Here is a 20,851-nt window from a genome sequence, read left to right as displayed (position 1 = left end):
TCCCCAGTAGGTCAGGGCTGCTCCGGGGGGCTGGTTCCTTCACTGCTCTGGCCCAGGAAACTGACCCCAAGCCAGAGACTTCTTTGGGAACCCCGTTCTGTACCCAGTGAGAAGAGAGCCAGGGCCAGGAGGAAGGACTCTGAGTGGGAGGGAAATGCCTCCACCCATATTGCTTCCCTGGTTCTGGGTCAAATGGCAAGTTAAATTAGCTGATAAATCTGGGGTTGGGCCTGGCACAGTGAGGGCTAAGGCAGGAGTATTGCTTGAGAGCAGGAATTCGAGACCAGCCTGGGCAACATGACAAAACCAGTCTGTACCAAAAAAAAAAAAAGTGGGCCAGGCACAGTGGCTCACCCCTGTAATCCTAGCACTTTGGGAGGCCGAGGGGGGCAGATCACAGATCACTTGAGGTCACAAGTTTGACACTAGCGTGGCCAACATGGTGAAATCCTGTCTCTACTAAAAATATGAAAAATTAACAGGATGTGGTGGCGGGTGCCTGTAATCCCAGCTACTCAGGAGGCTGAGGCAGGAGAATCGCTTGAACCCAGGAGGCGAAGGTTGCTGTGAGCCACTGCACTCCAGCCTGGGCGACAGAGTGACTCCATCTCACCAAAAAAAGGAAAACAAAGAAAGAAAGTGGGTTTAGTCTCCCTGCAAAACAGGAAGGCAGAGGGCAGCCCTGGGTGGGTGTTGTGAGGGAGTCTAGCCTGGCTCAGGCCTTATTTTTCTCATCTATAAATTGAGGAGAAAAGACCCACCAGCTGGTGCCAGCCGGATTTACAGATGAGCTGAGGCCACTCAGCTGAAGCCGGACGACTGTGGAGCGGCTGGGCCAGGGTACAATACCAGGTCTAAGAGCTGAGCCCGAGGACCTCAGCCCTGCACCCCTGGACTGGAGAGAGCCCCCAAGCATCACCCCTCTCAGGCATCACTACTTCATCTGGGGACTGGAAGACTCAGAGGACTGGGCCAGGGCCTTGGGCTGTCAGCTGGGATGCAGCCCTGGGGTTCTAGCTGCCAGCTCCAGGGGTCAGGGCCCTATGCTAATGCTCTGCTGTTGCCAACTTGAAATTCTTAGGTTGTTTTTTTGTTTTTTGCAAGAGGACTTGCATTTTCATTTTGCACTGGATCCCAGAAATTATGTAGCCAGTAGTCCCGGGGGCTCTGGGTGACCCGGCATACTCTCCCTCCCATCCTTGGCTTTCACAGAGGGGCCTGAGACCTGGCGCTTGGTTCACAGCACTGCTTTTGTGCCCTGCCTCCCCCTGCCCAGTGCCAGATGGACTTAGAAGTTTCTGCAGGAATGGGAGGGGGGAGGAGAGCCCTGAGCCGGCGAAGCAGGGAGCAGGCTGGCAGCGGAGCCACAGCACAGAGCGAGGGACTCTGAACAGGTGTCAGGCAGAGGTAAGGGAGGGATGGAGCCTGGTAGGTGGAGGTGGAGGGGGTTTCCAGGCTCAGGGGGGGCCCCTGGAGTCAAGGCCTGACTTCTTTCTGGCCCCACTTTCTGCTGTTGGGGTCCTGGCAGATTAGTGCCCCTCTCTGGGCCTGTTTTGTCATCTGTAAAAGGTTAAAATAGTCCCCACCTCACAGATTCAGACAGTGGACTGTCCCTGTGGCTTATGACATGGCAGCACTTGACATGTGGAGCCAGCATTTTTCGTGGGGTTCGTCTACCTCGGCTAGCCCTGCCCTTCCTTCATGGTGACAGATGGCAGGAAGCCCCTGCCCCATAGGTTGTCTCCCTACTCCCTGCCTCTTCTTGGGTGTCCAAGGCCCAAGGTCTGCTGGCTCTGATGGGATTTAAATTCCACTTACTCCTGGGAGGCTGCCTTCTCTTCCTCCTCCATCCCCTGGGAAGAGGCTGACCAGCCCTTGGGCCCAGGACACAGGCTCCTCTAACCTGGCTCTGCCCTTGGGTGGGGTATTTGCTGCTGGGTTGGCCCAGATCCTGTGTCTTTCTAGGGGTGGTGACCTGGAAGGAGTGATCCGTCAGTCACTTCCTCCAGGCAGACGGAGATGATCCTTGACAGGTCTGGTGGCTGGCTCGGGGTCTGCTGAAAGCTGTCTTGACCAGGAAACCGAAGACTGCTTTTGCCACAGCGGTTCCTGCAGCTGCCTTGAGGTGAGCCCACGGCGGGAGCCTCCCCACAGCCCCCGGGATCACGTGGATCTGTAGCCACACTTTGGGCCTCTGTTGTCCTGTTCATACCCTGGTTCCTTCGCCCCTCTGCAGACTGGCTAGGGACCTACGCTACTTCCTCCAAACCCAGAGGGGAAGCCAGGTAAGCCTCACAGCCTGGAGGTGTCCTAAGGGGCCTTTTCCTTAGAAGGGCCATGGGGCCAGGCCCAGAGCTCAGCTCACATTTCACACACCTTCACCTTGTAAGGAAAAAAATGAAACAAAAATCCTCACACACTCAGGTGAGGACAGGAACATCTGGCTTTGGGGGACTGGTGGGCCCCAGCGTCTAGGCTCATCTAGGCCCGTCTGCCCTCTCCAGCCTCTGTGGGGGAAGAGGCAGTACTTCCTCGTTCCAGACCCTCTGGCTGGGAGCCCAGGTCCTAGGCTATGGAGCAGGCCCTGTGTGCAGGCCCCCACCTGCCTGCCACTCTCACAGCCCTCTCCTCTCCAGAAGCCCCTCCCCTAGGCAAAAGCCCAGAGGGAGGGAGGCCAGAGTTCCCAGGCCTGGCTCGTGGACTGGCTCTGCCCAGGACCCGCTGTGGAGTCTTGGGCAAGTTCTATTCTCTCTCTGGCCCTTGATCTTGGTTTCTTTGAATTGGGAGCTGGGGCAGGTGAGGGGGTCTCTTAGGGCTCTTTCCAGAATACCATGGAAGGGAAAAATCCTAACAGCTCAAAGAAGTTTGCTAAGGGTCAGGAAGCAGGGGGTACACGGGCCTCTCCTACCCCTGGGGCAGGAAGGGTCAGAGCAGAGGCCAGCTCTCCCAGACTGTGGGGGAATGGCTGCGGGGGAGGCCCACGAGGACTGGCCACAGCCACCATGCAGGAACGTCCTGGTGTGGCCTGGCCCGGCTCTCACAGGCCCAAGGCTTCCGTGTAGAACATGTCTGTGGTTATTAAACAGGCAGGCCTAGTGGAAACAACCCTGCCACGTGCGGGTTCTCTGAATCTCAGTTTCTTCCTCTGGAAAGTGGGTTAACCTCAATACCCAACTCATAGGCCACCTTAAGGATTCAATGAGGTGTGTTTGCAAAGTGTCTGGCACAGAGTAAGCCATTCTGTTTCTCATCCCTGTTATTACTATTATTGAGATGGTTACTGTCGTTCTTGAGGCTCAAGAAGGGAAGCCAGGCCTGAAGCAAATCCTGCTGGAGCGAGCCTGGGCCCAGAGACATGGCAGGTGGGACGGGCAGCTTCACATCTGGATGCCGTCCAGGAGCAGGGCCAAAGCACCCTCTCACTTCTGGGTGTTTGATTTGGGTCACTGGCCTGGGTTAGTGAGAAGGGCTGGGGACAGGATGTTTCCTTCCCTGGTTCAGCCCCCAACCCCCTGGGTGGCCTTGGGCTAGAGGTGTTCCTCTGAGTCCTCAGAAGTCGAGTTCATCAGGCCTCCTGCCTGACTGCCCTGCCCCCACTCTGTGGTTTTCCATCCTGTCGCTTGTAGGGCGGGGTCAGCGACTTAGGAGGGCCATGGGTAGGGCTTGGTTTGAGGCTCAGGAAGCGGATGGAGGTGGGCAGGAAGCCTCAAACCCACCCTTGCGGGCCACCCCCTCCCGGCCTGGTGGGCAGTGCCTTTACTGCCTAAAGGCTGTCCCCTGGAGGACTGTTGACTTTCGTTTTAACTGGAAACAAAGTGTTACTAAGGCTTCCCATATAAGTACAACACAAACAACCTACAAGTTTATAAAGGGAAAAGGGAAGGCAACTCCCAACCGTCCTGACCCGCCTTCACTTCAACAGGGAATCAACTGCAGGTGGAGTCCTAGTGGGCCCTTCCAGACACCTTCTGTGTGCATTTACAAATACTATGCATAGTTGTATAATTTTAAAAAGCAAGTAAAGGCCGGATGCAGTGGCTCACGCCTGTCATCCCAGCACTTTGGGAGGCCGAGGCAGGTGGATCACGAGGTCAGGAGATCGAGACCATCCTGGCTAACACGGTGAAACCCCGTCTCTACTAAAAATACAAAAAATTAGCCGGGCTTGGTAGTAGGCGGCTGTAGTCCCAGCTACTCGAGAGGCTGAGGCAGGAGAATGGCGGGAACCCGGGAGGCGGAGCTTACAGGAAGCCGAGATAGCGCCACTGCACTTCAGCCTGGGCGACAGAGCAAGACTGTCTCAAAAAAAAAAAAGCAAGCAAAAAAAACATGCTATATATTGCAGTTTGCTTTTAGAAATTAAATATATATATGTATTTTTTTTTTCTTTTTTTTTCTTTTTTTTTTTTTGAGAGGGAGTCTCGCTCTGTCGCCCAGGCTGGAGTGCAGTGGCCGGATCTCAGCTCACTGCAAGCTCCACGTCCTGGGTTTACGCCATTCTCCTGCCTCAGCCTCCTGAGTAGCTGGGCCTACAGGCGACCGCCACCTCGCCCGGCTAGTTTTTTGTATTTTTTAGTAGAGACGGGGTTTCACCGTGTTAGTCAGGATGGTCTCGATCTCCTGACCTCGTGATCTGCCCGTCTCAGCCTCCCAAAGTGCTGAGATTACAGGCTTGAGCCACCGCGCCCGCCCAAAAAACATACATTTTTAAAAATATAAAAATGTATTTTTAAAAATATAAAAATACATTTTTAAAAATATAAAAATATTGTGTGGACTGGGTGCGGTGGCTCATGCCTGTAATCCCAACATTTTGGGAGGCCAAGGCGGATGGATCATTTGAGGTCAGGAGTTTCAGACCAGCCTGACCAACATGGTGAAACCCCATCTCTATTAAAAATACAAAATTAGCCGGCCGTGGTGATCTCTACTAAAAATATAAAATTAGCCGACCGTGGTGGCACACACCTGTAGTCCCAGCTACTCAGAAGGCTGAAGCAGGAGAATCACTTGAACTGGGAGGCAGAGGTTTCAGTGAGCCGAGATCACACCATTATACTCCAGCTTGGGCAACAAGAGTGAAACTCCATCTCAAAATAATAATAATAATAATAATAATAATAATAATAATGTGACCATTATCTTAAAATTTTTGGAAAAATACAGTTAATCCAAAAGAAAAAAAAAAAGCAGCCCCAGATCCCATCATTCCAGAAATAACCACTATTAACCCTAATCACTGGCCAGGTGCGGTGGCTCACACCTGTAATCCCAGCACTTTGGAAGACTGAGACAGGCGGATCACCTGAGGTCGAGAGTTCGAGACCAGCTTGGCCAATGTGGCGAAACCCCATCTCTACTAAAAATACAAAAAAAATTAGCTGGGTGTGGTGGCCCGTCCCTGTAGTCCCAGCTACTCGGCAGGCTGAGGCAGGAGAATCGCTTGAACCCAGGAGGCGGAGATTGCAGTGAGCCGAGATTGAGCCATTGCACTCCAGCCAGGGTGACAGAGGGAGACTTCATCTCAATAAAAAACAAGCAAAAAGGCCGGGCGCGGTGGCTCAAGCCTGTAATCCCAGCACTTTGGGAGGCCGAGACGGGCAGATCACGAGGTCAGGAGTTCGAGACCATCCTGGCTAACACGGTGAAACCTCGTCTCTACTAAAAATACAAAAACTAGCCGGGCGACGTGGCGGGCGCCTGTAGTCCCAGTTACTCGGGAGGCTGAGGCAGGAGAATGGCCTAAATCCGGGAGGCAGAGCTTGCAGTGAGCTGAGATCCGGCCACTGCACTCCAGCCTGGGCGACAGAGCGAGACTCCGCCTCAAAAAAAAACAAAAAACAAAAAGCAAGCAAAAACCCCAAAACACTAATCACTGTGATAGGCAAAAAGCATTGCCTTATTTTTTTCATCTTTTAAAATATTGTGATATGGTGTCATATTTGAAAGTTATAAGGCATAAAAATATCATGAACCTCATGACCTCAGTCCCCACTTAAAGACCACTGTTTTAACTTGCATACCTCTTTGATTCCTCCCCCATTGTTCTTGACTTTGCTTTTATTTATTTATTTTTTTGAGATGGAATCTCGCTCTGTTGCCCAGGTTGGAGTGCAGTGGCGCAATCTTGGTCAATACAACCTCTGCCTCCCGCCTGCCAGGTTCAAGCGATTCTCCTGCCTCAGCCTTCCAAGTATCTGGGATTAAGTAGCATGTTCCAAGTAGGCATGTGCCACCACACCCGGCTAACTTATTTGTATTTTTAATAGAGACAGAGTTTCACCATGTTGGCCAGGCTGGTCTCGAACTCCTGACCTCAAGTGATCTGCCCGCCTGTGCCTCCCAAACTGCTGAGATTACAGGCATGAGCTACCGTGCCCAGCCTCTATTGTGTAGTTTTTACTCATCTTCCCAGACCTCTTTTTCACTCCTTGTGTCTCTAAGATTCATCCATGTAATTGTAGATCATTCATTTTACCCTGTTACGTATTATTCCACAGTGTGAACCTTCCATTGTGTAAAACAATTCCATTCTCTTGTTGATGGATATTTGGGGTTTTCCCCCGTATTATTTCAAGCGATGCTGCTATGAACCTCCTTGGGCACATCTGCAAGAATTTCTCCAGGGCATGTGTACTCAGCTATGGAATGCAAATGTTTCAAATGTTTAGGACTTTGTTTCCAAGACAGTTCTTTTTTCTTTTCTTTTCTTTTTTTTTTTTTTGAGAGGGAGTTTAGCTCTTGTTGCCCAGGCTGGAGGCTGGAGTGCGATGGCATGATCTGGGCTCACTGCAATCTCTGCCTCCCGGGTTCAAGCGATTCTCCTGCCTCAGCCTCCGGGGTAGCTGGGGTTACAAGGGCCCGCCACAACGCCTCGCTAATTTGTGTATTTTTAATAGAAACGGGAGGCGGGGGTGGCGGGGGAAGGGGGTGGTGGTGGTTGCATCATGTGGGCCAGGCTGGTCTCTAACTCGTGACCTCAGGTGATCCACCCGCCTCAGCCTCCCAAAGTGCTGGGATTATAACTTGCTTTCTTCGAGTAAATATCCTGTGAATATCCCGGCCATGCTTTCCTGCCAAGGCCTACTGACCTGCACCTTTCCTTTTGGTTTTGTTTGTTTGTTTTGTTTTTTTGTTTTGAGACAGAGTTTCGCTTTTGTTGCCCAGGCTGAAGTGCAATGGCGCGATCTCAGCTCACCGCAACCTCTGCCTTCCAGGTTCAAGCGATTCTCCTGCCTCAGCCTCCGGAGTAGGTGGGATTACAGGCGTGCTCCACTACACCAGGCTAATTTTGTATCTTTAGTAGAGACGGGGTTTCTCCTTGTTGGCCAGGCTGGTCTGAAACTCCTGACCTCAGGTGATGCACCTGCCTCGACCTCCCAAAGTGCTGAGATTACAGGCGTGAGCCACCGCTCCTGGCCCGCATCCTTCATTTTAACAGCCTCCTCGTGCACTTACTTTGGCAGGCTGTGCCTTAACTTAAGCAGTCCCAGGCCGGGCGCGGTGGCTCAAGCCTGTAATCCCAGCACTGGGAGGCCGAGACGGGCGGATCACGAGGTCAGGAGATCGAGATCCATCCTGGCTAACACGGTGAAACCCCGTCTCTACTAAAAAATACAAAAGCTAGCCGGGCGAGTGGCTGCGCCTGTAGTCCCAGCTACTCGGGAGGCTGAGGCAGGAGAATGGCGTAAACCCGGAGGCGGAGCTTGCAGTGAGCTGAGATCCGGCCACTGCACTCCAGCCGGGCGACAGAGCGAGACTCCGTCTCAAAAAAAAAAAAAAAAAAAAATACAAAACCTAGCTGGGCGAGGCGCCTGTATCCCAGTTACTCGGGAGGCTGAGGCAGGAGAATGACCTGAATCCAGGAGGCGGAGCTTGCAGTGAGCTGAGATCCAGCCACTGCACTCCAGCCTGGGCGACAGAGCGAGACTCTGTCTCAAAAATAAATAAATAAATAAAAAGCAGTCCCCTAGCAATAGCTACTTAAGTTATTTTTCCCTATCACGTAGAGTGATGTCATGGATATCCTGGTAATTACAAGAAGGAACATTTTAAGTTTTTCCAGCTGTGTGAAGTTGTCCTTCTCCCTATTTTCCAGAGGCAGGGAGAAGGAAAGTTATGCGCTAAGGCCGCGCAGCTGGCGAATGGCAGAACGGAACTTGAATCTGAGGGTGAACCCTGAGTTTGCCCAGGTGACTGCTTGCCCAGGGTGCAAGGCAGGGAGCTCGAGGCCCTTGGTGGGGAGCCCAGGGAGAAACTCCACTGAGTCCAAGCACAGCGTGCTCCGGAACTCAGTTTCCCCATCCGGGGTCATGGTGGCATTAAAGAGCTAGAAGTGGGCCTGATCCACACTACAGGGAGCCGAAAGGCTGTTGTATTTTGGTGGTCACCCCGGGTTGCCCAGTGGGATGACTGAGGCGCTCACGCGGCGGCGGCACCCGGGTTCGCCTCCCTTTTCCCTTCCCCGTCCGCGTCGCCCGTGGGCGGAGCCACCCGCGGCCCCGAGGCTCCGCCCACCTCACAGGCCCGAGCCGGGCCGTGACGGCGGCGCTAGGACCCGGCGGGCCGCGGGTGGGCGGGCCTGGGCGGCCTGAGGAGCGCGGACCCCGGCGCTCGGCTCCCGGCGCCATGTGAGGGGGTTCGGGGGCCGCGGGGGGCCGGGCGCTCCCCGCCGGAGGTGAGCAGGCGTCTAGAGGGAGCTGGTCGCGGGGGCGGGGGCGGGGGCTGGGGCGGAGGGCGCCGGGAGAGGAGATCGATAATCGCCGGGGATGGGGATGGATGCGGGGCCCCCGGCGGCACCCCTAGACCCCTTCCCCCTTGGTAGCCTCGCCCCGAAGTCCCGGTCCTCGCGCCCAGGGGCTGTCGCGGGGTCCGCTGGGCCTCTTGCCGCCGACTACCCCGTCAGCGGTCCTGCCTCTCTTTTCTTCCCAGCTGGGGTTAGGGCTCCGGACCCCCAGAGTGCAGGAGTTGGGGAGGTGGTTGGCGCGAGGGGTGCGCTGGGTGAGCCCCCCACAAGGTGGACCCACGGGTTCGGCGTCCCCCATCGTCTCGGAATTAGGAGCCACCCTCCCCCTTCTCCCTGGAGCCCTCCTCCCTCGCGGGTTCGTGGGGGCGTCCCGATCTGCGAGAGGACTCCCGGGGCTGGAAGAAGGAAAACCCCCAAACAGAGGGCAGGGTGCGGCCCCCACCCTCGGCTACTGCTCAGCTCGCCTGCACGTCCAGCCTTGGGCTGAGTGCATGCTCCTGGGCCAGCGATCGAGGCTGCCACCTCCCCAGCCTGAGCAAGCCGCTCCTCAACAGGCCCCCAGACCTCCGCCCCGGTGCCGGTGCCGAGCCACGTCCTGGGCACACACTCCATGGCCTCTGACCCGTTCCAGCCAAGGGGGGATCCTCCAGGGAGACGAAGTGAGGCTCAGCCCTGGGCTGCTCCCTGTGAACGAGCCTGTAAACAAGGCTCTCAAGCCGGCTCTGGGCGGCCCCGCAAGGCGCTTTGCCTCTCTGAACCTCAGTCTCCTTATCTGTGAAATGGACAAGGGCTCCTACCATGCATTGTCTTGATTCAGCGCGTGGGTGATGCTTACTTAGAACGTATTCCCACACATATTCCTTGATATTCCGGGAAAGTCGCCGCACTGGGGTCAGGGGAGGAGTGTTTCACTGACACACTGGAGAGGCGGGACTTGAACAGTGATTAACCGCAAGACTAACAGCTGTTGGCATCGTGGGGGCACTTTCTTTTCTTTCTTTCTTTTATTTTATTTTATTTGTTTTTGTTTTTGTTTTTGAGACAGAGTCTCGCTCTGTCGCCAGACTGGAGTGCAGTGGCACCATCTCAGTTCACTGCAACCTCCGCCTCCCGGGTTCAAGCGGTTCTCCTGCCTCAGCCTCCAGAGTAGCTGAGGCTACGGGCACCCGCCACCATGCCCAGCTCATTTTTGTATTTTTGGTAGAGACGGGGTTTCACCATGTTGGCCAGGATGGTCTCGATCTCTTCACCTGGTGATCTGCCCTCCTCGGCCTCCCAAAGTGCTGGGATTACAGGCGTGAGCCACCGTGCCCGGCCAACGTGGGAGCACTTTCAAGCCCCGCGTGTCCCTTGCCACATCTGTTTGAATCCTTCCAACAACTCCCTGAGTTACCGACTCTTATTGTTCCCATTTCACAGATGAGGAAACTGAGGCTCAGAGAGGTCACATGGCTTGCTCGAGGCCCCCCAGCCAGTAAGTGGTGAAACCGGAATTCGCACGGGCACCTGACATGCTGTACTGACCATGGCCTTCTCAGAGCAGGATTGTGACGGGGCGGACCAGGGGGACGCTGGTCCTGGCTGAGGGCACAGCTCGGGCAAAGGTGGGAAAGTGGGGGTCGGGCAGAGGGCATCCGCAGGAAAGGGTGGCCACGCGTAATAAGATAGAGGCGGCTGGACCCCTGGGCGCCTTGAATGCCGAGGTCTCAGGGCTGATGGGGCCACCCCAGGATTCTGGACTCCTGTCTTTTGCTCTAACGGTCTGTGAGGACAAGAACAAACCGCTCCTCGCTTCTGATGAGGCCCGGTTTTCTGCTGTGTACCGCGGGGTCTGGACTAGATGGGAGTCCGGGTCTCCCTGACTGGCTGTGAAGGGCCCGCGCTGGAGAAACCTGAAACTGAACTTGGGATGAGGGGGGCTCCCATGGGGAGGGGCGGGGTTGCGGAGGGGGCGGGGCCAGGATCTAACCATTCAGGAGGGAGGTGTGTGTGCCAAGCCGCCTCTGGCACGAGGTTCTCTGGCTCTTCCTCGTGGCCGTGTAGGAGTAAACAGCGGCTAGGTCAAAGGGCTCAGAGAGTGACAGGAACTGAGAGGCCCCTGGAGGAGGGGACGGAACTGAGGAGGGCCCCCTAAGCCCCAGTTTCCTCCCTCTGCACTCCTGCCTGCCCTGCCCCCTGGCCTGTCTGCTGGAGGTAGGCTGGACACAGTACATTTTCCCTTTCACAGGTGGGGAAGTGGAAGTCTGGAAAGGAGCTGAGTTTTGGGTGGTGGGAGAGGGAGCGATTGGGATGTGTGGAGCAGAACTGGGCCGTCCTCCTCACTGCCAGGTCTTCCAGAGGCCCCCCAGCCACCCCCTGAGATTGTGATTACAGCCATTTGACAGATGAGGAGTCAGCCCTGGCAGAGACTGCCGAACCTGGACTAGAACCGAGCCTCTCAGACTTGAGTCTGTGCTCTTAGCCCCCGAGAGATACTGCTTGTTAATGCATTAGTTCATTCAGTAGTATTCCTGCATATCCGTGGCTGTGGAGGCACTGGGGAAACTGAGTGAGGACCTGGGTGGGCTGTACCCCACAGGCAGCTCTTAGCCTGGGGGGACGGGAGGACCTAGGGGAGTTCCTGGTCCATGCCAGGCTTGGAGGATGAGTGGGAGTCAGAAGGCCGTAGGAGGGAGGGTGTTCCAGGCTAACCTGAGAGGCAGTCAGAGCAGAGGAGTTTGGGGGCCTACAAGAGGTATTGTTTTATTCTGACGCCACAGGGACCCAAGGCAGAATTTAGAGCAGGGTGTGAATGGGGATCCTGCTGCGTGGAGGTCAGGTCCTCCAGCAGGGGAGCCAGCTTTGGCCCTGCCAGCTGCCTTGGTGTGGGAAGGCCCCTGCTCAAGGAGGAGAATGGGCAGGGCTCTGCTGCCACCAGGCTGTATGACCTCAGGCAGATTCCTGGCCTTTCTGGCCCTCAGTGTCTCCATCTGCAAAATGGATACAGTCTTGAGCCTTAAAGTTCTAGGTGCATAGAAGAACTAGTGGGGGGCAGAGAAGGTGTAGCCTTTGGCTTGCTGGACCCAAAGGAGGACACTGAAGCCATAATAACCCTTTCTGGTGGCTTGCAGGTGTGAACCCACATCCCTGCCCCCAGGGCCACCTACAGGACGCCGACACCTACCCTTCAGCAGACGCCGGAGAGAAATGAGTAGCAACAAAGTAAGTCTCCCTTCATGTCTTAACCCGGTTGAGCCTCTCACTTCCCTCCGTGGAACGGGTTCCTTTGGACCTGTCCCAGACCCCAGCTACCGTGAGTCTCTTCTTCCCTTCAAGAAGCCACTCATGCCTGGGAGACCCAGGTTTAAGCCCTGCTTTGGCCACTGATCTTCTAAGTGGCTTAGGGCAAGCTTCTGCCTGTTCCTGGACCCAGGGTCAGTTTTGCCCTCCCAGGCCTGACAGTCTGTCTGTGATGGTCAGGACTAGCCGAGGTGACTGTGGAGTGCTGTGCAGGAAAGAGGGGTGGGCAGGTGGAGGTGAGCAGGAAATGGGGCGAGGGTGCACTGATCAAAGGTGATACAGCTGGAGCATGACCCTGAGAATGTCAGAACCTTCCATCTTCCAGGACCTGCCCTGGGATCTGGGATACAGTGGGGAGCAAGGCTGACCCAGTCCCAGAGCTCACAGTCTAATTGGAGGGATGGGAGTTTGAATGCAGTGTGATCAGTGTTGTGATGGGGGGCCTGAGGCGGCTGAAGGAGGCCTTCATGGAGAAAGTAGTGCCAGAACTGGTCTGCAACAAAAAGCAGGAGTTAACCAGGCACGGTAGGTGGCAAGGAGGTGGGCGCTGAGCCTGCTCGGCAGCTGGGCCCTCACTGGCCTCTCCTCTCTCCAGGAGCAGCGGTCAGCAGTGTTCGTGATCCTCTTTGCCCTCATCACCATCCTCATCCTCTACACCTCCAACAGTGCCAATGAGGTCTTCCATTATGGCTCCCTGCGGGGCCGTAGCCGCCGACCTGTCAACCTCAAGAAGTGGAGCATCACCGACGGCTATGTCCCCATTCTCGGCAACAAGGTAGTGCAGCTGCTTTGGGGAGCTCCCTGGGAGCTCCTTTCCACTGCCCAGCATCACCACTCCCTCCACCTCTTCTTTCCTAAATGGAAGGTGGACCCTGGGAATTAAGGCCCTCCCTCTGGTGATTTCAGCTCTCTGCTTGCTGTGTGATCTTGGATAAGGGCACTGCCCCTGTCTGGGCCTCAGTTCTCTCCAAGTCCCCACCCTTATTGCTAATATCCTACCATCTCCTGAATCAGAATCCTTTGGAAAATGTGTTTCTGTTTTCACTGCTCTCTGTCTCTGCTGGGGAGCCCACACAGGCTTGGGAGCAGAACACTGGGACATTTGACAACACAAAAGCATTAATAATACCAGCTGCCCTTTATCAAGTGCCTGTATGTGCCAGGCACTTTGATCACCAGTAATCCTCAGACAAACCCTGTGAGGGCAGCATTATTATCTCCCTTGGTGAGATGGAGTAGCCAAGGCTCAGAGAGGTGAAGTCATTTGTTTAAGGCTACAGAGTGAGGGAAGGAAGAAGATGGTATTTTCCTACCTCCTGCTAAGTTGCAGCTGCAGGGAGAGGCCAAAGTCATTCCTGGAGACTTCTGTTGGCCTTGGGTAGCAATGAAATTCAGGTTGTATTTCTGGGGTTCACCCTGTAGTACCTGTTTCTCCTTCCTCACTGACCTTCCTATATTTTCTTCAGGGCCTTTGCATGCAGAGTGTAGAGCCCAGGCTCTGGACACACCCTCACTAGGAAAGGGCACATTAGCTGGTGTTTGGAGACAGGTTAACACCTAAGTGAGTCTTTCTCTACCCTAAGAACCCTTGAAAGAGGAATAAAAATGGGACAGCTTGAGTGTGGGTGATGTGGAAAAGAGAGACAGAGCCTGGCTTGCAGTGCTTCCAGCATCACAGGGGAAGCCAAAAAAAACTAGCACTCAAAAAAGTGGAAACGCCAGTCGAGGTACGTGGGATGTGTTGCTGGATCTTGGAGTAAGGGCTCAGGGAAGGCTGCCTTGGGGGAGGTGGCATTTGAGCTTAGCCTTAAAGGGTGAATGGGAATTCCATGGGCAAAAAATAGGCCCCAGAAAGCCTGTGGTTCCAACCCATTCATTTCAGCCATGGAGAAACAGCCCCAGAGTGGCTTTCATACCTTCCTTAATAACAAGGTGGTTCTTGTTTCTGGGTGCGGTGGAAATGTCATGGGTGCTTTTTGGAAGATGTCCACTTTGGAGAGCTGGGGATCTGTGGTAACATAGACTTGGGTTCAAATCCTGGCACTGCACTTCTCCACTTTGTGACCTTCTGTTCTCCCACTTGTTGACTCTGACCCAATTGAATAGCCTTCTTTTGGTTTTCAGCGTACCACCTTTATTTCCACATAATAAAGGAGGAGCCTTTGTGCTGGCTGTTTCTCCTGCCTTGAATATGTTTCCCTAGGTGGTCCTTCTTCATTCTTCACATCTCAGCTCAGAGAGGCGTTTCTGTTACAGCTTGACAGATTCTTCTTGCCTGCTGCCCAGAAAAAACCAATACACTGAGACTGCAGGTGTTGCAGCAGAGAAAGAGTTTAACAATCGCAGGGCCAGCCAAGTGAGGAGACAAGGGATTATTTCTCAAATCTGCCTCCCCCAGAATTTGGAAGATAGGGTTTTTTTAAGGATAGTTTGGCAGGCAGGGGAACTAGAGAATGGTTGGGGATGAAATCATAGGGGTGTTGAAACTGTCTTCACCCACCGAGTCAGTTCCTGGGTGGGGGCCATGGGTCACTGGTCTGGTTGGCATCCATTGGTCTACCAGATTGAAAGGTCTGAAAAATATCTCAGGCCAGGCTCGGTGGCTCATGCCTGTAATCCCAGCACTTTGGGAGGCTGAGGCAGGCAGATCACCTGAGGTCAGGAGTTCGAGACCAGCCTGACCAACATGGAGAAACCCGTCTCTACTAAAAATACAACATTAGCCGGGTGTGGTGGTACATGCCTGTAATCCCAGCTACTCGGGAGGCTAAGACAGGAGAATTGCTTGAACTCAGGAGGCGGAGGTTGCAGTGGGCTGAGATTGTGCCATTGCACTCCAGCCTGGGCAACAAGAGTGAAACTCCGTCTCAAAAAAAAAAAAAAAAAAAAATCTCAAACACTCAGGTTTTACAATAACAATGTTATCTATGTTAAAAACAACAATGATGTTATCTGTATTTTAAAAAGCTAATTAAGAAACAATGACTGGTTATAATTCAACAATAGCTACATCTTAGCAGAAAAGCAAGCTAAGAAATAATACCTGGTTATAGTTTATGCCTACAGCTTGACAGAAAGATATGCGGGGGGTGAGATAATCAATTATTACTGACCACCTTCTATCGAACTGACTAGATACAGGCAATCATGCATATCGGACAAAGGAAAAGGAAAATAAGTAAAACAAATGATTTTTACTAAACCTGTATCCTAGCAGAGTCCAGGCCTCTATCTCAGTTGTTACCTTGTGGCCTTTTATTAACTTTACAAAGGCATTTTTAGTTCCCAAACACAGTGGAGTTCAGTTTTGAGAAGGGGCTTTATCATCTTTGCTTTAGAGTTAAACTATAAAATAAATTCCTCTCATAGTTAGTTTAGCCTATGGATAGGAATGAGCAAGGGTGGTTAGATTGTGAGGTCAGAAACAGGATGGAGTCAGTTATGTTAGATTCCTCTCCCAAATTAGATTCTTTTTTTTTTGAGACCGAATTTCACTCTTGTTGCCCAGGCTGGAGTGCAGTGGCGTGATCTTGACTCACCGCAACGTCTGCCTCCCAGGTTCAAGCGATTCTCCTGCCTCAGCCTCCCTAGTAGCTGGGATTACAGGCATGTGCCACCACGCCCTGCTAATTTTGTGTTTTTAGTAGAGATGAGGTTTCTCCATGTTGGTCAGGCTTGTCTTGAACTCCTGAGCTCAGGTGATCTGCCCGCCTCAGCCTCCCCAAGTGCTGGAATTACAGGCATGAGCCACCGCACCTGGCCTTCCAGGCCACCTTTCTAAAGTAGCCCTGGCTGCAGTCGCTCTTTGGTCACTTGCCCCTGTTTCCCCTCCCTTCCCCTCCCCTCCCTCTCGTTCTCCTCTCCTCTCCCCCTCCCCCTCCCCTTTCCTTCTCCCCCTCCCACTCCCCCATCCCTCCCCTCTCCACCTCTCCCCCATCCCTCCCCTCTCCACCTCTCCCCCTCCCCTTCTCCCTCTCCTCTCCTCTCCTTTCCTTTCCTTTTCCCCCCTTTCATTTCCTTTCTTCTTTTTTTCTTTCTTCTTTCCTTTCCTTGTTTCTTTTCTTTCTTCTTTCCTTTCTTTCTTTCAACAGAGTCTTGCTCTGTCACCCAGGCTTAAATGCAGTGGTACAATCTAGGCTCACTGCAACCTCTGCCTCCAGGTTCAAGCAATTCTGGTGCCTCAGCCTCCTGAGTAGCTGTGATTACAGGCACGCGCCACTACGCCCGGCTAATTTCTGTATTTTTTGGTAGAGATGAGGTTTCACCATATTGGCCATGCTTCAGGAGTCTCAAACTCCTGACCTCAAGTGATCTGCCTGCCTCGGCCTCCCAAAGTGCTGGGATTACAGGTGTGAGCCACCGTGCCTAGCCATTTGCCACTATTTTCTTTTTTTTTCCTGGCATGTATTATGTGCATTCTTATCTGTCTCTCCACCTGTTTCTTGAAGGCAGAAGCCTGATCTGTTTTGCTCCTTGCTCTGCCCCGGGACTTGGCCATTAACCAGCTTGCTATCAATGTGTGTTGAATGTTGAATGATTGGGCCTCAGTTTCCCTTTCTTTAAAATGGGCATAACAATTCCTGGGTCCTGGAGGCCTGGATGTATGCAGCACAGGGCCCAGCACAGAGTGGCCATGATAATGTTGACTTTCCTTGTCCCCCAGACGCTGCCCTCTCGGTGCCACCAGTGTGTGATTGTCAGCAGCTCCAGCCACTTGCTGGGCACCAAGCTGGGCCCTGAGATTGAGCGGGCTGAGTGTACAATCCGCATGAATGATGCGCCCACCACTGGCTACTCAGCTGATGTGGGCAACAAGACCACCTACCGCGTCGTGGCCCATTCCAGTGTGTTCCGCGTGCTGAGGAGGCCCCAGGAGTTTGTCAACCGGACCCCTGAAACCGTGTTCATCTTCTGGGGGCCCCCGAGCAAAATGCAGAAGCCCCAGGGCAGCCTCGTGCGTGTGATCCAGCGGGCAGGCCTGGCGTTCCCCAACATGGAAGCATATGCCGTCTCTCCCGGCCGCATGCAGCAATTTGACGACCTCTTCCGGGGTGAGACGGGCAAGGACAGGTACCAGCCTCTCGCCCGCCCCCTCTGTCCAGCCCTGTGCTCCTTCTCAGCATGCCCCATCCAGAGGGCCTATTGCTCCCAGCATGCACTGCTCTGAGGAGTAGTCAAGTCCTTCTGTCCTCTGGTTGGGCTTCTTAGGAGAGTTATCTTCATGTCCAGCTGTTCACATGGGTCCTTTCCAACATGCTCTGCATGGCCTGGTTTGTCCAAGAGGGCTTCCTCGTAGCATACCTTGCTCTGAGGGCACAAGGGCTCCCACCCAGCATGCTCTGCTCTGAGGTTGCAGTCACTCCTAGCATCTGTCTGAGAGAAGCTCCCCATAGTGTACCCAATGTAAAATCTTGACTGTTCCCGGCATGTCTTGCCTTAAGCACACAGTTGCTCCTGTCATGCTGTGTTCCAGGTATGTATCACTCCCAGCATGCCCTGCTGTGACTAACCTCCCTAGGAAAGCTAGGCCAGTGCTGCCCAATAGAAATCTATGTGAGTCACATATGTAATTTATTTTCATAGTAATCACAGTTAAAAATTAGTGAATAGCTGTGTACAGTGGCTTGTACCTGTAGTCCTAGCTAATCAGGAGGCTGAGGCAGGAGGATCACTTGAGCCCAGGAGGTCGAGGCTGCAGTGTGCCATGATGGTGCCACTGTACTCCAGCTTGGGTGACAAAATGAGACTACATCTTACATCTCTTTAAGAAAAAAAGTAGGCCGGGCGCGGTGGCTCAAGCCTGTAATCCCAGCACTTTGGGAGGCCGAGACGGGCGGATCACGAGGTCAGGAGATCGAGACCATCCTGGCTAACACGGTGAAACCCCGTCTCTACTAAAAAAATACAAAAATTAGCCGGGCGAGATGGCGGGCGCCTGTAGTCCCAGCTACTCGGGAGGCTGAGGCGAGAGAATGGCGTAAACCCAGGAGGCGGAGCTTGCAGTGAGCTGAGATCCGGCCACTGCACTCCAGCCTGGGCGACAGAGCGAGACTCCGTCTCAAAAAAAAAAAAAAAAAAAAAAGTAGTAAAAGCAACTTTAATGTTTTCTTTTAACCCAATATGTTCAACATATAGCTCCTGTACATATTTTGTTAGATGTATACCTAGATATTAAAACAATTTTGGAGCTATTATAAATGGTATTAATATCTTTTTGTTCCCAAATATTAATTGCTAATATATAGAAATGGCATACAGAAATTGATTTTTGTGCGGCCGGGCGCGGTGGCTCAGGCCTTGGCCACTACACCTGGCCAAGGGATGTATTTATATATATACAAAATATTAGCAAATCATATTTCAGCACTTTGGGAGGCCGAGGCGGGAGGATCACGAGGTCAGGAGATTGAGACCATCCTGGCTAACATGGTGAAACCCCGTCTCTACTAAAAATACAAAAAATCAGCTGGGCGTGGTGGTGGGTGCCTGTAGTCCCAGCTACTCAGGAGGCTGAGGCAGGAGAATGGCGGGAACCCAGGAGGCGGAGCTTGCAGTGAGCCGAGATCGTGCCACTGCACTCCAGCCTGGGCGACAGAGCGAGACTCTGTCTCAAAAAAAAAAAAAAGAAATTGATTTTTGTGGCTGGGGGTGGTGGTGCGTGCCTGTAATCCCAGCTACTTGGAAGGCTGAGGCAAGAGAATTGCTTGAATCCAGGAGTGGAGGTTTCAGTGAGCTGAGATCACGCCATTGCACTCCAGCCTGGGCAACAAGGCGAGACTCTGTCTCAAAAAAGAAAAAAAAAGAGAAATTGATTGGCTCACTGCACCTCTACCTCCTGAGTTCAAGCGATTCCGTAGGTTTTTTTGTAGCTACTTTTATCGGGGTAGCTGTAGGTTTTTTGTAGCTACCCTTTATCAGGCTGATGAAGTTCCCTTCTCTTACTAGTTTCCTGAGAATTTTTATTATTATAAGATATTGAATTTTATGAAATGTTTTTCTGTAGCAATTTATATGATCATGTGGTTTTTTTTTTTAAGACTATTAATATGGTGGATTATATTGACTGTTTTGTTTTTATTTTTGTTTTTGTTTTATTTGAGACAGCGTATCCCTCTGAGGCCCAGGCTGGAATGCAGTGGCATGATCATGGCTCACTGAAGCCTCCACCTACCAGGCTCAAGTGATCCTCCCACATCAGCCTCCCTAGTAGCTGGGAGTACAGGCGTGCAACATTATGCCTGGCTAATTTTTGTATTTTTAGTAGAGATGGAGTTTTGCTGTGTTGCTCAAGCTAAGATTTTTGAATATTGAATCGGCTCTGCACTTCTGGAATAAATATCACTTCTTTGGGATGTATGTATTTATTTTTTATTTTATTTATTTTTTGAGACGAAGTCTTATTCTGTGGCCCAGGCTGGAGTGCAGTGGCGTGATCTCAGCTCATTGTAACCTCCGCCTCCTGGGTTCAAGCGATTCTCCTGCCTCAGCCTCCCAAGTAGCTAGGACTGTAGGTACGCACCCACCACGCCTGGCTAATTTTTGTATTTTTTTAGTAGAGACGGGATTTCACTATGTTGACCAGGCTGGTCTCGAACTCCTGACCTCAGGTGATCTACCTGCCTCAGCTTCCCAAAGTGTTGGGATTACAGGCGTGAGCCACTACACCTAGCCAAGGGATGTATTTATATATATACAAAATATTAGCAAATCATATCCATCAGAGATTTTTGTGTTCGTGTTCATGAGAGGTATTGGTCTGTAGGTTTTTTTGGTGCTGTTTTTGCTTGATTTTGGTATCAGGGTCATGCTGGCCTCAGAAAATGAATTGGGAAATGTTCCTTCTTCTATTTTCTGGAAGAGACTGTGTAGAATTGTGCTTCTCTTTAAGTGTTTGGTAGAATTTGCCGGCAACAGTATCTCGGCCTGGAGAGTTCTTTTTCAGAAGATTTTAAACTGTGAATTCAATTTCTTTATTAGTTATAGGATATTCAGGTTATCTATTTCATCTTGAGTAAGTTATGGTCATTTATGGGTTTTAGGGAATTGGCTCATTCTAAGTTGTCAAATGTCTGTATGTGGTTGTAGAATTTTCTTATTATCCTTTTAATGTCTATAGGGTCTATGGTGGTAATTTTCTCTCTTTTATTCCTGATATTGGTGATTTATGCCCTCTCTCTTTTTCTTTGTCAGTTTTGCCAGAGGATTTTGTTTTTGTTTTTGAGATAAAGTCTCACTCTCTCACCCAGGCTGAAGTGCAGTGGTATGATCACAGATCTCTGCAGCCTCAACCTTCTAGGCTCAAAGAATCCTCCCACCTCAGCCTCCCAGGTAGCTGAGACCACAGGCATGTGCCACCACACCTGGCTAATTTTACATATATATAAATTTTTTTTTTGAGATGGAGTCTCACTCTGTCGCCCAGGCTGGAGTGCAATGGCACAATCTCAGTTCACTGCAACCTTTGCCTCCCAGGTTCAAGCAATTCTCCTGCCTCAGCCTCCTGTGTAGCTGGGATTACAGGCATGCGCCACCATGCCCTGCTAATTTTGTATTTTTGGTAGAGACAGGATTTCACTATGTTGGTCAGGCTGGTCTTGAACTCCTGACCTTGTGATCCACCCGCCTCAGCCTCCCAAAGTGCTGGGATTACAGACGTGAGCCACCGCACCCAGTCTATTTTTTTTTTTTTTTTTTTGAGATGGAGTCTCACTCTGTTGCCCAGGCCAGAGTGTAATGGTGCAGTCTCGGCTCACTGCAACCTCCACCTCCTGGATTCAAGCAGTTCTCCTGCCTCAGTCTCCCATGTAGCTGTGACTGCGAGCACAT

General features: G+C 52.3%; 1 protein-coding gene across 18 annotated transcripts in view; it reads left to right on the top strand.

Moving 5' to 3' along the window:
- Nucleotides 1-765: 765 nt before the first annotated feature.
- ST6GALNAC6 (ST6 N-acetylgalactosaminide alpha-2,6-sialyltransferase 6) overlaps nt 766-20,851 on the top strand; it is a 23,137-nt gene continuing 3,051 nt past the window's right edge. The window contains exons 1-6 of one of the 18 annotated variants that reach the window (XM_033191865.1): nt 766-1,407; nt 2,034-2,125; nt 10,166-10,220; nt 11,857-11,947; nt 12,621-12,800; nt 16,689-17,095. In XM_033191865.1, the coding sequence (XP_033047756.1) occupies nt 10,195-10,220; nt 11,857-11,947; nt 12,621-12,800; nt 16,689-17,095 (704 nt within the window). In that variant the 5' untranslated portion in view covers nt 766-1,407; nt 2,034-2,125; nt 10,166-10,194. The other 17 variants (XM_033191872.1, XM_033191882.1, XR_004432700.1 and 14 more) reach the window with 17 other exon arrangements.

Source organism: Trachypithecus francoisi, unplaced genomic scaffold (assembly GCF_009764315.1).
Source record: "Trachypithecus francoisi isolate TF-2019V2 unplaced genomic scaffold, Tfra_2.0 Contig01585, whole genome shotgun sequence".
NCBI classification, from domain to species: Eukaryota; Metazoa; Chordata; class Mammalia; order Primates; family Cercopithecidae; genus Trachypithecus; species Trachypithecus francoisi.
The sequence above is the reverse complement of the archived record's forward strand: the minus strand, read 5'-3'. Positions and strand labels throughout refer to the sequence as shown.